The sequence below is a fragment of the Pavona decussata genome, unplaced genomic scaffold (assembly GCF_977016875.1).
Source record: "Pavona decussata unplaced genomic scaffold, jaPavDecu1.1 SCAFFOLD_180, whole genome shotgun sequence".
Classification (NCBI taxonomy): Eukaryota; Metazoa; Cnidaria; class Anthozoa; order Scleractinia; family Agariciidae; genus Pavona; species Pavona decussata.
The window spans coordinates 490961-507500 of NW_028145590.1; the positions used below are offsets into that span (position 1 = coordinate 490961).

At 38.3% G+C, this 16540-nt stretch overlaps 1 protein-coding gene and 2 long non-coding RNA genes across 13 annotated transcripts in view; 2 read left to right on the forward strand and 1 right to left on the reverse strand.

The window, feature by feature from the left end:
• Positions 1-16540, forward strand: part of LOC146463107 (uncharacterized) — a 38021-nt gene that overhangs the window by 719 nt on the left and 20762 nt on the right. The window lies entirely within an intron of this gene.
• The window catches only part of LOC146463108 (cytochrome P450 10-like), a 16688-nt gene continuing 516 nt past the window's right edge, over positions 369-16540 (forward strand). Inside the window, exons 1-13 of one of the 11 annotated variants that reach the window (XR_014856985.1) lie at positions 374-970; positions 3851-4041; positions 5209-5496; positions 6636-6733; positions 7400-7566; positions 8881-8959; positions 9522-9678; positions 10296-10339; positions 13145-13460; positions 13617-13701; positions 15007-15296; positions 15386-15535; positions 16021-16540. The exon at positions 16021-16540 is cut by the window's right edge and continues 516 nt beyond it. Coding sequence is in view for 2 of the 11 variants with exons in the window: in XM_085084828.1 (XP_084940954.1) it covers positions 534-970; positions 3851-4041; positions 5209-5496; positions 6636-6733; positions 7400-7566; positions 8881-8959; positions 9522-9678; positions 10296-10339; positions 13145-13255 (1572 nt within the window). In the remaining 9 variants the exon portion in view is untranslated. Of the gene's footprint in view, positions 971-3850; positions 4042-5208; positions 5497-6635; positions 6734-7399; positions 7567-8880; positions 8960-9521; positions 9679-10295; positions 10340-13071; positions 13461-13616; positions 13702-15006; positions 15297-15348 lie in introns of those variants that run through there. The other 10 variants (XR_014856982.1, XR_014856986.1, XR_014856987.1 and 7 more) reach the window with 10 other exon arrangements.
• The window catches only part of LOC146463109 (uncharacterized), a 37389-nt gene continuing 36961 nt past the window's right edge, over positions 16113-16540 (reverse strand). Inside the window, exon 2 of the long non-coding RNA XR_014856998.1 lies at positions 16113-16417. This is a non-coding gene — a long non-coding RNA (uncharacterized LOC146463109). The remainder of the gene's footprint in view (positions 16418-16540) is intronic.

Below are 16540 nucleotides of genomic sequence, written 5' to 3' on the forward strand. Positions count from 1 at the left end.
TGACGAGCCAAATGAGCGTCTGCGAGGGAGGCTATGCTAATCACGGATATCGCATATTTTCCATGCTTAAAAGAAATAGCTAGAGAACGTATCATGATAATATGGTTTTTAGTAAAGTCAGGCGGAATTGATTTTCGATCAGTGATCGATCATCGACTGTTTTGAATGATTACGTATTGCGAACAAAGCAACCTAATTCTACCGGAAGTCACGGATGACAGCCAATTGAGTACAATTGAGACGTTTGAATTTTCCCATAAATTCAGTGGCAGCCATTCAAGATTAACACCTTTCTTCATCTGAGGTTAACATCTGAGGTTAACGTTTTAGTTTGCTCGTCGTTTCTTGTGCCATTAACATGAAAACGATCCAGCTTTACAGTCACAACCCATGGCTCGTGACCCAACTACACCATATTTGGTCTCACGCGAAAGTTGTTATTCAATGCAATGAGTACCATTTGCATTGATTGATAGCAATCACATGATGTTTAGCTCATCTCTTAATGCAAAATTCTGTAAACCTCATACGAAATGGCTGCTGTGAAGTTCGCTTTCAAGGAGGCGTTTTCATCGCGTCTTCGAGTTTTTGTTCCCGCATCTTTACGTCTGATTTCACAAAAAGCAGAAGCAATCCCTAGTAGTATTCGTTTACAAACACCAGTCGATGAAAAACCCTTATCTTTCGATGAAATCCCAGGCCCACAGGGAAGACTATCAACAGCAATAGCCTTCTACCGCCAAAGTGAAGGATTTAGAAAATTTCACAAGCTCATGGAGAAACTTTTCGACGAGTATGGCCCGATATTTAAAGAGGATGTCACTGAAAAGACTCCTGTCGTGCATGTTATGGAACCGAAGGACTTCGAGACTGTTTTCCGAGCAGAGGGAAAATATCCCAAGAGGACTCCTTTAGATTTTGTTGAGAAATATAATAGAAGAAGGGGCCTTCCTCCAGGCGTTGAAAGCATGTAAGTACTTTATCTTTTGTGTTGTACTTAAGGGTGATAGGACAGGTATGGTTAATCAGTCGAATCGCAAAATTCACACGATTTGTAGGTACACTGGGCTGTTAATTTAATCAATTACGTAAATCACGCATCGGATGCCACGCAATCCTTTCAGTTAAGACATTGCGTGACCGCACAACCTGAAAAAGGATTAAAAACAGTGCAACACAGAGACATTAGGGGGAGTGTTGGGGCTGGAGGGTGAAAGATACAAAAGAGAGGGATTCCTTTTTCATTCTTCCGTCACCCTTGGTGTGTTATCACCAAGCGCTTTTTTTTCGAAAGAACAAAAAGGCACAACTCTTCTTTTTTTTTTTTTTTGTCCATTTTATTATAAATACAATCAAATAGAATCTTATGACTGCTAACTTAGATATAATGGCAGGAGATCTTAGCAAGCTCGATGAGATTTTCCATGAAGATCCCCTTATTCAAGCTTAGACTAATTACAGGCAGATGGTGATTTATTATAATTCTAGATAGATTACTTCTAATACTTGCTTTGTCCTAAAACAAAACTAAAAACCTAATAACCTAAGATACTTTATTTGCACATAAACCTCTGCGCTTCTCTTAAAAGAATTAACCTTGTAATGATTTCAATTCATTTGGTAAATTATTCCAAATATGCGCCCCCCTATGTTTTAGTAAAAATTTCCCATAATTTGTCCTTTTGTAATCAATATATACATTTGATGCTGAACGAGTATCATGACTATGTATATTCTTATTTAAAGTAAAGTCATTATTAAAATATTTTGGTAAATTATTGCTAAAGTATGCGAATACATAAAGAGTGCTATAAGATACATGTTTATATATAACACTATGGTGTATCCATATCTAACATATTGTGGCATAATGTGGACAAGCACTTACTTAGGCTTTGTGATTGTACTGACTTGTATTTTACTATTTTTTTTTTCTTCCTGTCAAGTAATTTTTAAACCATTTATTTACAATCCCCCTTATTCCATAATGATCAAGTTTCCTTAACAGAATTTCATGATTTACAGTGTCAAATGCCTCAGCAAGGTCTAGAAAAACTCCGAATGTATATTCATTGTTGTCTATTGCTAGTGATATTTTTGTTATTAGTTCAATGGTTGCTAAGTTTGTAGAGTGTTTCCTTCGAAAACCATACTGACTTGGGAATAATATGTTGTTCTGATCAAGGTATTTAAGTAATCTATTGTACATTAGTTTCTCTAATATTTTGCTGAAACATGGGAGAATGTCAGAGATAGGTCTGTGATTAGAAAATTCTTCCTTATCGTTCGCTTTAAAAACTGGAGTAACAAGTGCAACTTTGAGATCATCAGGAATAGAACCAGTAAGAAATGACTGGTTGTATATGTATGTTAATGGTTTAATTATATACTTTGAAATCTTTTTTTACTAATTTAGGTGGTATTTCATCATGACCACAAGACTTGCTTTCTTTTAGTTTACGTATTTCAAATTCTACTTCATTTTCCGTAACTGCATCATATTTGTGAATTCTTTGATGTGCTGGTTCTCTTCCGTTTTCAACAGATCGATGTTAAAGTCTCCCATTAAGAAACATTTTTTGTTTTGTTGGTCTATTTTTTGCAATAACCTAGCAAGACATTTCTTGAATTCTTGAAGCTTATTATTTGGAGGTCTATAGATAATACCAATAATTATATTTCTTGGTTTGGCCGTTATTTCAATGACTTGAAATTCTATCACATCTTCTATATTCAAAGCAAGATCGCGATCGCGTTCACCATTATCTGTTATCTGTTCGTCCTGGCCGACCAATTCGATGGATGATTTCAGTCTCCTTTGGTTTGATTTCTTCATCCAAATTCTCTTTTATGACTTCGATAAATTTACGTTCAAGATTTTCGTCAGGCTGCTCATCAATGCCAAGCATTCTGATGTTATTCTTCCGGATCCTCGAGTACTGTTCATTATTTACTGCATAATCCTAAGTGAGATCTATGTCGTGTCTCAAGGTTTCTTCAATCTGGTTGATGCTTTCGCCCAATTCAATTTTCACCTTCGCTATTTCGTCACCGACAACTTCTATTTTCGTCTCTAATCTTCGTTCAAGATCCTCTATTTTCCTGTTCACCATGGCTTCCAAGCGTTCAACCAAGAGGTCTGGCTTTTCATCTAGAATATTTGCCATTGATACTGCGTTTAGCGTATCCTTTTCCATGTCATCAATCGCCGTTTTGGCTTGCTTTTTTGTAGGGCTGCTGTTATTTTTACCCGGAGTTGAAGGGACGCGTTGAAATCGTCTTTTAGTGTTAGCGTTTGGTTCAGGCATCTTGTCGGCCATCTGTCACGTCGATCGATTCCTTCTTCACTTTATTTAAGAGAATTTAAACTTAATTTAGCCGAAAAAGTCATAGCCATAGCCATAGTCATAAGGTAAGGATTATTCGGTTACTTTGATGCACCATGATCCGAGTGATCTTGGATCAAAAATCCGGATTCGGAACGCACCCTATATAGTCATAGCCGTAGCTATAGCCCGATGATAGTCGGTCGAAGTCACAGCTACATTCATAGCAATAGTCAAATAGGTAATAAGTTTAACTCAAATCAACTGAAGGGCAATTGGCTATTCGATATTGGATATCTCTCACGGACAGTAGCGTGACTGAACCATTCCACTCGATTTCCGAGCCCACTCAGTATGTGTCTCGTCAACGCTCCGCGACTCTACCAAAAAAATCTATCTTCTCGTATTTCCCCGGCCAGGGTGTGGAAAATCACTCCCCCGTGCACTGGCTCGATTAGATGTAAGCTTTTTGAACTGACCTGAACATCCGGGTCATGCACTCATTTCTTTGTTGTCTTCTACAGCAATGGTGAAGAATGGCAGAGAGTTCGTTCAGCATTGGCACCCAAGGTTATGCGTCCAAAAGTTTTAGAAGAGAACATTGACAACTTCAATGCTGTAACTAAGGATGCTGTTGAGAGAATGGTTCAAATTAGGGACAGTAACGGGGAAGTTCCTGATTTGGAAGGGGAATTAAGCAAATGGTCTACAGAGGGTAAGGCTATCGATTCGATTAAACTTCTGTATATATCTCGTTAAATGGATGATGACCCTATCAGGTTATTGGTACATAGGAGGATAATTCCCGAGGCAGACGATGTAGAGTTGGAAATCATAGACTAGCAATATGAATGGTTTAGTTTGTCCCAATGTGGGATGCATGACCTACAAAATGTACCGGAGTCTACGGTCATCTACCGGAATGCTCACAAAGAGCCCAAAAGTGCAACATTCCGGTGGCTAGCACATAATTTCAGATAGCTCCAAATTGCTCAAGGTCGTGTTAATCGTAATTTGTGTTTGGTTTTTGGTAAAGAAAATTCATGAAACTTAAGGTGGCCGAACACAGTTTGCGCGTGCTTTACAGATTCTGTTGGTGATGTTATTAAGCGCGCTAGGGTTGTGGTACGCAAATACGGCGGTCGATAAAGTGATCCCTCAATTTCACATGAAATGGATAATAAAATTAAGTTTTGATCCTAAATAACTAAGTTTCTAGTTTCTGGACTCTTTTTCTTTTCTTTCCGAGCAAAGAAGTCATTCACCAAGACCCTTTGCATGCTTTTCATCTTTGCCATGAAACCTAATTATAGCCACGCATGTGCATTTGACCAAAAAATTGCGATTGGTTTTTTTCGTGGAAATGAACTGTTTTCTAAGGAACCGCTCATTAGAATTTCGTGAAATTTGGTATGAAAATAGTTCCCTAAAAGCGTACCTCGCCTACAAAGAGAAACCTAAATCTAACAGAGGGTATCTTCACAAAACATTAAAATACAAAATCAATATTAACAGGAGATCTCTCTGTTAAAATTACATGAAAATAGTGCAACTGTGTCAGTGTTTTGTGAGTTTTTCTGGATACAAAAAATGGAAAAAATCTAATGAGTACATTTTCAAAAAATAAAGGAAACCTACTATTTATGGACGTTTAATAGTTCGCTGCGTTGCCATGGAAACGGTACTTAGCTCAACAAGACGTACAAAAATATATTCTTTCTTAGTTAGTCGTACACCATACCAAATTTGGGCGTTCAGAAATACATAGTTTCCAAATAACGTCTTCTAACAGCTGTACACCAAAAAACTGTATTCGGCCACCTAATACTACAAGCTCTGTCATCATGATCAGTTGAATATGGTGCAATTTGACTCTTCACAGGTGTTGGTACCTATGTTTTCGATACTCGTGTTGGGTTGTATGAAGATCCTCCCAATCCAGAAGCTACAAGGTTCATTAAATGCGTTCATGACGTTTTTGAAAATGGTCATCAACTGTTGTTTGCACTTGTGGAGAAAAAACTTTTACCTTATGTGGATACGCCATCATTTAAAAGAATGTGCAAAGCTTCGGACGAGATGTATGAAATTGGTGGCATGTTTGTCAACAGAAAAATCAAGGAACTTCAAGAGATGGCTAACAAACAAGATGCCTCTCAAGAAACTGAAGGTAAAATTAACTAGTATAACAAGAGACGAAGCTCGTTTGAGGCTTGACACCTTTAACAACGTGAAGGTCAAAGGTTGAAAATTTGTTCAGAAGGCGTCAGATAATTACGTGATCAGCTTGAAGGGCATTGCCTCTGCCTCTCCTTCTTCGGTGTAACAAAATCGGCCAGGCACGCCATACAGTTTTTTAATAAAATTACCCTGAAACTGGTACGATCCTCTTATAGCCTTCCCTAGTTTCAGTCAAACGCGATAAAAACATGGGTACTTTCAAGTAAGAAGCGTGCACCAATCCGACAACCAACCTGCTAGTTTTCAAATGCGCCCGTGCATGATGCAAACATTGGCCTTTCATTTACAACGTCCATAAAATTTTGGGACCCAAGCGATCTCTTAAAATCAATCCTCGTTTTATATGTGCCCCGATTATGTTATCTATTGCAAAAAATCCACTTTAAGCAAAACGTTATACATTGCTCGTTGGCCAGGCAGAAGACTGGGCGACCGATTTCGGGAACATCTTTCAGACGTTGAAAGAAATGACAAACATGCACCCAAACCAGAAGCTCGACAGTTTCACCTGCCTCACCATTCTTTCAAACACATGATAGTCTTTGGCATCTCTCTCCATCAAGTTTAGAGCAAACAATTATCTTTTAAATCGGCACTCTTGATCCCCACGGAATCAACGAAGACTTTTCATTCGACTAATTTATTCATGTTTTTCACGTCACCATGCTCTAACCTATCAATTTCTCTCCGATAAAAAGCCCCTCCGTATATGACACTCCCAAAAGAGCCCTTTGAAAATCTAAGCCATATGGTATCTGTACTATTACAGCTCACAAACTACACAAATTAATCGTATATTATTGCGTTCAACGAAGGAGAACGCATACTTTTTGGGTTTGGATGCCATGCGATCTCAGGGTTTGGACGTTTTAATCAAAATCTCCTCGATCTCGTGTAGTTATCGCTCGTGCCATTGTAATTAACGCATGCTTAGCAGTGAAAAGATTGCAGGCTCAGGGCTCGAACGTACTTTACCAATCTGTGATTATTACTACTATTTACCCTAAACTGATTTGAATAACAATCGTTCATATTTAACTGCTGATTCTCTCTTTTTTTGATTGTCAGTTGTTTCATTGTTGTCCTATCTACTGGCTAAAAATGAGCTCAGCCTCGAAGAAATCTCTCACAATGCATTGGGTTTATTTGGCGCCGGAGTTGATACAGTAAGTGTATTCTGAAGTTAAATAAAGGAACAGTTCCCGCCAAAATATCGAAATTTCAACTAGATAAGTTCCATCTTACATTTATTAATGCTTTTAAATTCATACCAACATTACGGTATAATAGTTCACTGTTAACGTGTCTTGATGTATCCATGACAACAAGCTTTCCACAACGATGTTTTACGAAATTTGTTTCTTTCAAGCTTACTTTTTGACAAATTCGAAGTTTATTCCTGTGATGTATACATGTCAATGCCAATTTAGCGTTTGCTTGTTTTTTGCTGTTGTTGTTGTTGTTGTTGTTTTGGTTTGTGGTTATTGAATTTCGACAGTTTCTGCGGGTTTAGAGAAATCGAGAGATCCAAAATGGCGGATCTAAGATGGCGGCTGTGTAGAACAAATTTCGTCCTCCTCGCTTCACGTGATGGCGACTGTGAAGAACGAATGACGTTCTTCTCGCTTCATGTGAAGGCCAAGTATTCAAAAAAGTTCTCGGCTAAATAGATCGAAGTTAATTAAAGTGTGGTCGAGGGAAAGTCAAATCTGGCAATTTGTTTTTCCGCTTCACTTTTCTTCGCCGAAATTATTCCAGCGCATTGTGACTTTCTCTCGGCCTTGGCTATCTACTCATGGATTAATTATTGTGTTCATTTATTGACTCATCAGACAGCGACGTCAGCCTTATGGCTTTTGTATAACCTAGCAAGACACCCTGGGGTCCAAGAAAAGCTTTATCAAGAAGTAACCGGCGTTATTGGGAAAGACGGAGATGTTTCACCTGGAGGTCTCGCAAAATTGTCTTACCTGAAGGCATGTGTTAAGGAGTCCGCCAGGCGAGTGTTATGTTAAATTAAACTGTTTTCGTAAAGGGGAAGTGAAGAACAACGTTGAATAAAGCTTTTTTATAAATTTTTGGGTAATGTAATGTGGCGCTTTTGCCCACTTACGTCACTCCAGGTATGCAAAGAATTATTCAATAACTCTTTGCCGGGTGAATTAATCATCTTATTTTTCAGTTGGCTCGGTTTCCTTTGTTCTTTTCGCTTGAATATATTCACTAGCCTCTGTCAATTACTTACTGTCTGAAAAGCTGGGTGTGGCTTTGGTTGTAAAAGGAGAGGGCGGGGCTGAAAACAATAGCTGATAACAAAGGACGAGGGGATTATGACGAGGGAGGGGAAATATATATCCCCCTCCCCCCCCCCCGCCATATACCGCTCGACCTATTCCCCTTATTCAGTATTCTCAAAAATTTCAACGAGTTCTTAATCGTTTATTATTAAAGAAAAAATGAACAACATAACTTTTACTACTACTACTACTACTACTACTACTACTACTAATAATAATAATAATAATAATAATAATAATAATAATTGTAGTAGTAGTAGTAGTAGTAGTAGTAGTAGTAGTAGTAGTAGTAGTAGTAGTAGTAGTAGTAGTAGTAGTAGTAGTAGTAGTAGTAATTCAGTAACAGGCGCAACAACAAACTCAAACTCATCTTCTTGTCGACTACTGTTTGGAAGGGAGGTTCTTTCATCCGACCACTCATTCCATACTCGTACTGTCCCACTGGTAGCTTTCTTTACATTTGCAGGAATATGGTCACTAATCCGTTCAGCAAAGACTGTGTCAGAAGTTTTCGGTTAAAAAGACTTCATCTTCCAAATCACTCATCGTTGTTTCCATAAAACGATAGCCGACTGCTCACTATCTCCAAAATTTAACAGCAGCCGCTCAACCACGTGTAGTGTACTGAATGCAGTGATTAAGCAAAAGTGACAAACATGTTTACTACACATGCCAGCAGACAAAAGCAATTGTTTATACATATTGTTGTGTGAATTATCCACAACTAAACTTAATCCCACTGTGTACCAGTAAACAAAAGACATTGTCTACGTACTGTTGTCAAAAGTTCAGAAAACAGTTGAGAAAAACATCTTAACAGCCGAAATCTCACTGCCTACTATCTGCCATTAAAAAAAGTTGTTCATTAGACTTCGACCTGGCATAAAATAGGCATTTAATTATTTATGGTCTTCTATTAATAGGTCTTCTATTAGGAATCCTCACCAACCGAAAAAAATAAGCATCACATATCCCCTCGTTCCAGGCCAATAACCCTTACTTATTTCTGTTGATAGGATGAATCCAGTGTTCTTAGCTAACGACCGAATACTGGAGAAAGATGTAGTTTTGAGTGGATATTTGATTCCCGCAGAGGTATGTTAATAGCCTGATCCCTGTTGTTCGAAAGCCGATTAAGGCCAACCCACGAATAAAAGCTAACCGAGGTTTTTATCTCGTTCATTTTAAATGTTTGTAAAACTTATTTTTAGCTGAAATTAAATATAAGTCAAGGTCGAAAGTGAAAGACAGAAATAATTTGGAGAAAACTTTTTCATTTATCCGTTAGTAATTAAACTAGCTAGTCTTCTCGTGTTTTGAACAGCTGGGTCTTGATCATTATTTTTCTTGAGAAATGTTGCTCTTTAAGTTACTTTGGCCAATCACAAGCTCAAACATCGCAATAAACCAATCATAACTCAAGGCAAATACGAGTAACCGGTGCAAGCGAGGGAAAACGCGTGCGAGCAAGTCATGATTGGGTGGCGCAAGTTTTGCGACCCAATTAAAGAGAGTAGTGAAGCGAGAGGAAAACAAACGCAAATTACTTTCGACACTGAATTGAAAAACGCTCTATCAACCTTCCACATGCTGCGACAGCAGGCCGGTTAAGGAAAAGTCCAAGACCTTATTTTTGTATTTTTATTATTTCTCGCAGACAATAATCCAGCTGGATTTTTATGTCACGGCGATCTCAGAAAAATACTTTCGCAATGCGTCCCAATTTAAACCCGAGCGATGGCTGAGAGAAAACAAGAAAGAAATAGATGCGTTCGCATTCCTCCCATTTGGGTTTGGCCCGCGTATGTGCATTGGTAAGTTTGTTTATTCAAAAGATCCGAAAACAGTGCGCTCCATTTTAATTTGACGCTCTGGATAACACGCTATTTTGTTCGAGTGGAGAGGCATAGACGTTTAGAGCATTGAAATTGGGAACACTACAGTGAAATCCACAAACCTAAAAGCTTTAGGTCAAGTGGGGGAGGAGGGTGAAATTCAGCGGGAAGCGTACGGGATTCGAAAAAAGAGGGAGAAGAAAGCGGAATCCGAGAGCCGAATTCCCAACATGACTTGAAGTAGGGGGGTTGGGGATGGGAAAAAATTGTACCGTTGCGAAATATAGAGGATGAAGCTTCAGGAAAAGGGGGTGTGAAATATATATATATCATCTATGTTAGCTAGGCCATGGTTAATTTCATTGGCTGCGGCGTTGCCATGGAGTAGGACCGGCTACGATTATGTCCTTCTAAGCCCTCCGATGGTTCATTTCACAGGCTGCAGGGTTGTGGTAGAGTTTGAGGTCAAAATTTACCAAAATGCACCGTTTTATTAAATCAATTTTCCTGCATGGAAGCATGCTATTAGAAAAAAGCATTCTATGAGGCACACTCACGTGGCTGGCATCAAAATTTTGTTTCGGTTCATGTTTCAGGTAGCAGAGTGGCAGAGTTAGAAATGCATCTTCTGGCAGCAAAGGTAAATTACTGCACACAGCAGGTTACAGACTTAACAACACCTTTTAAATAACCCTCATTAAATTGCGCTTTAATAGCTTTCCAAGCTTGGCTGCATTTAAGGTATATAAAAGACTATAGTGCGTGACTTGATGACGTCAAGTGACGTCCTATTTTTTATTTTCTGAAGAGCTACTGTGACGTGGATCTCTCCCTTGTGAGGCACGATTTAAAAGGGGACTGTACAAAACCCTTCCCGCAAACCCACTAAGTAATACAAGACTAAGTAATACAACAAATTTAATTAATTTAGTATACATAAACGCTTAGTAAACACAATAAACGGTAACGTAAAAAAAACTTTCTTAACCTAATTAATTATCTTAAACTAAATTACTTATTTCAGTTCAGTTCAGTCCTTCCTTGTTCTTGAAGTCTTCTCCAGGCACAAACAAATTGCTACTTCAACCACTCGCATAAACAAACCGCACCAACAACCGTTCACACAAACCTCTCCTTCTTCTCTTCTGGCGCCTTTTCTCTTCTTTGTTCCCGTCTTGTTTGACTCCGCCGCACTCAGTTTTAATTTCTATGCACACGCCTTGAAATCTTGTTCACTCGCCGCCGCCGACAAAAGGGTTTATGTCAGGGAAAACACGACCGGCTCCTGCCAATGGCTCTTGACAGTGACTTGAACAATTTCGCCTTCGACCTTGCAATACAAACTTTTTTGCTTCTCCTTACTTCTTCTTACTTCTCTGTTCTTTTTCTCCTTCCAAGAATAACAACCAACTACACAACAACAACCTTGACCTCTATTTAAATACTGTACACAATTACGACATTACAAAGAAGATTCCAGAAAACGCTAACTACAAGATGTACAATAAATGCTGATTACACAATAAGATACAAAATATACGGTAACGGGAATAATAATAGTTAGTTAGATTACATTGAAATTTACAATACTACACACCATTTTCTAAGACAATAACTACTATTATTAAATTCTCAGCCTTGGATATTGCATTTCTAGCGTTCTGATTGGTTCACTAAATCTCGGTTATCAGCTCATATACCGTAGTTTGACCTTATATGGAAAATGAATGCTCCAGGTGTCGCTGAGCTATTTTTTTTTTTTTCGGCGGGAAGCGAAAGTTTCTTCGGAAATATGTAGAAAAAAAAGAAAAGAAAGAAATACCAAACAATGCCATCTCGATATAACAACAATAAAAGCCACAAAGTTTGGTATGACGCTATTAAATGGTAAAGTTTCCTTTAAAATCTTTAAAATTGCAAGATTTTAAGATTTTTAGATCACATAACAACAACAATAACAATCGGTTACCTTTAAAAATTTCAGGATGGCTTGCAAATCCTGGCGGTAAGAGGTTAAAGCCAATCGAAGAAATTTCTTAGGAAGAGCTTTATGCCTGCCTTTATGTTTTTACGCATTTACGAGGACTTCAGGAAAAGTTCATCTATGAAATCCGTACGAGCGGCGGCCATAATGTTCGTTTCTGTCGCTCGGCACCACTCAGAAAAACATTTGCACAAATGTGCACAGCACTTAGTACAGTTCTCAAATAAGCTTGAAGTTTAAAAACTTGCACTGAATGCTTGTCTCAGTGAGGTTGTACCTCTTACTCTTCGACTTACCTGAAGTGTTTTAAATCGTCTGCGAGGAATTCAGTTCAGCATGAAAAAAGCCGTCCTTGCACTGATCTCTTCTTTCGCTCGGCACCACACAGCAGAACATTTGCTCAAATGTGCACAACTATTACGCTTGTCGATGAGCTAAAACTTCAAAAGCACCTGAATGCTAGTCTCAGAAAGGCTATAATTTATACATTTAAACGTTTCTTCAATTTTAGTTGCCTGACTGTGTCCGATTTTCTTCGCTTTCGATTTTTCATTCAACTCCGTTTGCAAAGCGCTGCGCGTGTCATGTGATCATTACGTTTCGCGCGCTTCGGTCGGAGGTTGCCTCAACATCCGGTCGTTTTAATTTGAAGGAAATTTTTTCTTGAAAATATATAAAAATTCAGCAAATTTCAAAGCAATATCCAAACGCGGAGAATTTAATAAAACAATTATTCCATTCGCGCTTGTTGGATATGAGATTAGTTATAGCCAACTCGGCGCTTCGCGCCTCGCTGGCTATTTACCATCTCATATCCAACGCGCGCTCATGGAATAATTATTAAATATACTAGTGACATTTTGACTGATAAAAATACGACGAATAAGACTACAAATAATTAACAATAAACCTAACGAATTTAGATAATGGAAAAAGAAACGACTAAATTTCTACATGCAAACACGAAACATGAAAATGCAAACATGAAATGAAAACAACAAAAACATGAATAATATGAATTTTGTGACAGCTACCATCTTGGATTTGAAAAAATAACTTAGAAAACGTTCAAAAATTGACTCAAAGGTGAATCAAAAACAGTCATCGTCAAAATGGTGTAAAGAGCATAAGTTACATGAACTTAAGGTAAGTGCCTCCTTTAGCCACTGTGCACAGCTTCTGCGCATCTTGTGGTGGTACTTCTAATACAAAGGTGTTTTTGCGCGGCTTATAACTTTGCGGGAAAAGCAGCGGATATTGGAATCTAAAAAGAAAATTAGGGGTAACCATACACTGTTATGTATTTGAAAGCTTTTAGAATTATTGTTGCTTAATTACCTCTGAAATATGGCTCCCGATGCAATATATGCCTTTGTTGATGATTGAAGAATATTTTTCGTCTGTGATTATGATGTTCCAACAAAGGAACCTTCACGCTGTTATTTCGTTGTTCTGTTTAAGGTCATTCAAAGGTTCCGGATGGAGTACCACCATGAACCACTGGATCTATATCAAAGATTGTCAGCAGGTCCAGAGAAACCTGTCAAGATAAAGTTTATTGAGAGATACTAAGATGTTAACTGTCTATAATACGAGGGTTGTGGCTAAAACTGTGATAGGCTATGTCGTGTTACCTTGTTCAAACAAGGCTTCAAGTGTCTGTAATGCAAGGATTTACCATAGCTGTAGACAAAACTGACATGCAGCCTTGCTCAAACAAGGCTTTAAGTTCCTATAATACAAAGATTTACAGTAGTTGTGTTCAAAACTGTGACAGGTTATATCAAACAAGGCTTTAAGTGTCTATAACACAAAGATTTACAGTAGTTGTGTCCAAACCTGTGACAGGATATATCGTGTTACTTTGCTCAAACAAGGCTTTAAGTGTTTATAATACAAAGATTTACAGAAGTTGTGTCCAAACCCGTGACAGGTTATATCGTGTTACCTTGTTCAAACAAGGCTTCAAGTGTCTATAACACAAAGATTTACAGTAGTTGTGTCCAAAGCTGTGACAGGTTATTTAACAATTATTCCATGAGCGCGCGTTGGATATGAGATGGTAAATGGCCAACGAGGCGCGAAGCGCCGAGTTGGCTATAACCAGTCTCATATCCAACAAGCGCGAATGTAATAATTGTTTTATTAAATTCTCCCCGTTTGGATATTGATGTTAAAGTTTAAAGAATTTTATTTTAAGTAAAAATTTCTTTTAAATTAAAACGACCGGATGTTGAGGTAACTGCCGACCAAAGCGTGCGAAACTTTTAAAAATGATCACATGACACGTGCAGCTCCTTGCAAACGGAGTTGAATGAAAAATCGAAAGCGAAGTAGATCGGACGCAGCCGGACATCTCAAATTCAAGAAACGTTCAAGTGCACGAGTAAAAACCTTTCTGAGACAAGCATTTAAGTGCTTTTGAAGTTCCAGCTGATCGAGAAGCGTAATAGTTGTGCACATTTGAGTAAATGTTTTGCTGTGCGGTGCCGAGCGAAGGAAGGAATCAAGGACGGTTTTTTTTTTATGCTGGACTGAATTCCTCGCAGACGTTTTAAAGCACTTAAGGCAAGCCGAGTCCAAGTGTACGAGGTACAACCTCACTGAGACAAGCATTCAGTGCAAGTTTCTAAACTTCGAGCTTATCGAAAAACGTAAGAGCTGTGCACGTGCAAATGTTTTGCTGGCTGAGTGGTGCCGAGCGACGGAAACGAACATTATGGCCGCCGCTTGTACGGATTTCATGGATGAATTTTTGTAACTGGAGTCCTCGTAAATGCGTAGAAACAGAAAGGCAGGCATTCAGCTCTTCTTAAGAAATTTCTTCGATCGGTTTTAACCTCTTACCGCCAGGATTTGCAAGCCATCCTGAAATTTTTGAAGGTAACCGGTTGTGGTTATTGTTGTTGTTGTTGTTGTAGTTATATGATCTAAATCGTAAAATCGGGCAATTTTTCAGATTTTAAAGGAAACTTCGGAGATACGTACCATTAAATAGTGTCATGCCGAACTTTGTGGCTTTTGTTGTTGTCACTGTCTGGTATTTCTTTTCTTTTTTTTTTTTTTTCCCCCATTTTTCTGAAGAAACTTTCGCCTCCCGCCGAAAAAAGTTTTTAGCTTACCGACGCCTGGGGAAATCGTTTTCCATATAAGGTCAAACTACGATATATGAGCTGATAACCGGGATTTAGTGAACCAATCACAACGCTAGAAATGCAATATCCGAGGCTGAGAATTTAATAAATCGTGTTACCTTGCTCAGACAAGCCTTTAAGTCTCTATAATACAAGGATTTACAGTAGTTGTGTCCAAAACTGTGACAGGTTATATCGTGTTACCTTGTTCAAAGAAGGCTTCAAGTGTCTATAACACAAGGATTTACTGCAGTTGTGTCCAAATCTGTTACAGGTATATTGTGATACCTTGTTCAAACAAGGCTTCAAGTGTCTATAATACAAGGATTTACTGCAGTTGTGTCCAAATCTGTTACAGGTTATATCGTGTTACCTTGTTCAAACAAGGCTTTAAGTGTCTATAATACAAGGATTTACTGCAGTTGTGTCCAAATCTGTTACAGGTTATATCGTGTTACCTTGTTCAATCAAGGCTTCAAGTGTCTATAATACAAGGATTTACTGCGGTTGTGTCTAGTAAAACTGTGACAGGTTATATTGTGTTGCCTTGCTCAAACAAGGCTTTAAGTGTCTGTAACACAAGGATTTACTATAGTTGTAGACAAAACTGACATGCAGCCTTGCTCAAACAAGGCTTTAAGTTTCTATAATACAAGGATTTACTATAGTTGTGGCCAAAACTGTGATAGGTTTTATCGTGTTACCTTGTTCAAACAAGGCTTTAAGTGTCTATAACACAAGGAATTACTGCGGTTGTGTCTAGTAAAACTGTGACAGGTTATATCGTGTTGCCTTGCTCAAACAAGGCTTTAAGTGTCTGTAATACAAGGATTTACTATAGTTGTAGACAAAACTGACATGCAGCCTTGCTCAAACAAGGCTTTAAGTGTCTATAACACAAGGAATTACTGCGGTTGTGTCTAGTAAAACTGTGACAGGTTATATCGTGTTGCCTTGCTCAAACAAGGCTTTAAGTGTCTGTAATACAAGGATTTACTATAGTTGTAGACAAAACTGACATGCAGCCTTGCTCAAACAAGGCTTTAAGTTTCTATAATACAAAGATTTACAGTAGTTGTGTCCAAACCTCTGACAGATTATATCGTAATACCTTGTTCAAACAAGGCTTTAAGTTTCTATAATACGAGGATTTTACTGTAGTTGTGGCCAAAACTGTGATAGGTTATATCTTGTTCAAACAAGATTCTTCGGTTCGAAACCGCTAGGGATGGGAGCCGTGTGAGAATTTAGCGAAGAACAAGCTACCATCATTTTTCTCAATCTTACCTTATTCACCAGGGAAAAACGTCTTGAATAGTTCTACCCTACCTGGTAGGAAGTTCTGGTGCAGTAGACAATTCATATAGTTCAGATCCTCTTGGAAGTCCCAAGAAAAAATAGCATTTTATTTCCCATTTTGTCACGTAAAACTTTAATAACATGGGAAAAGGAACTCTTTTTTTGGAATGGAATGAGTGAAAAAAGACCAGCTAAGATTTTCTGAAAGCCAACAGCATCTCGTAAATTTGAAAGGATTGGGATTGTCTGCGTGTTCAAAATTCAGCTAAAGCCCCGAAAACATCAAGCCGTGTTAGAGGACCTTAGAGTACTTAAATAATCCTTTTAACATGCTTCGCCATGTACTCCGCCTTCCCGACACCTATGCATTCTGCCGCAACATAAGCACTGGGGGCTCTCCAATCAAAAAGACAAGTGAATAAAA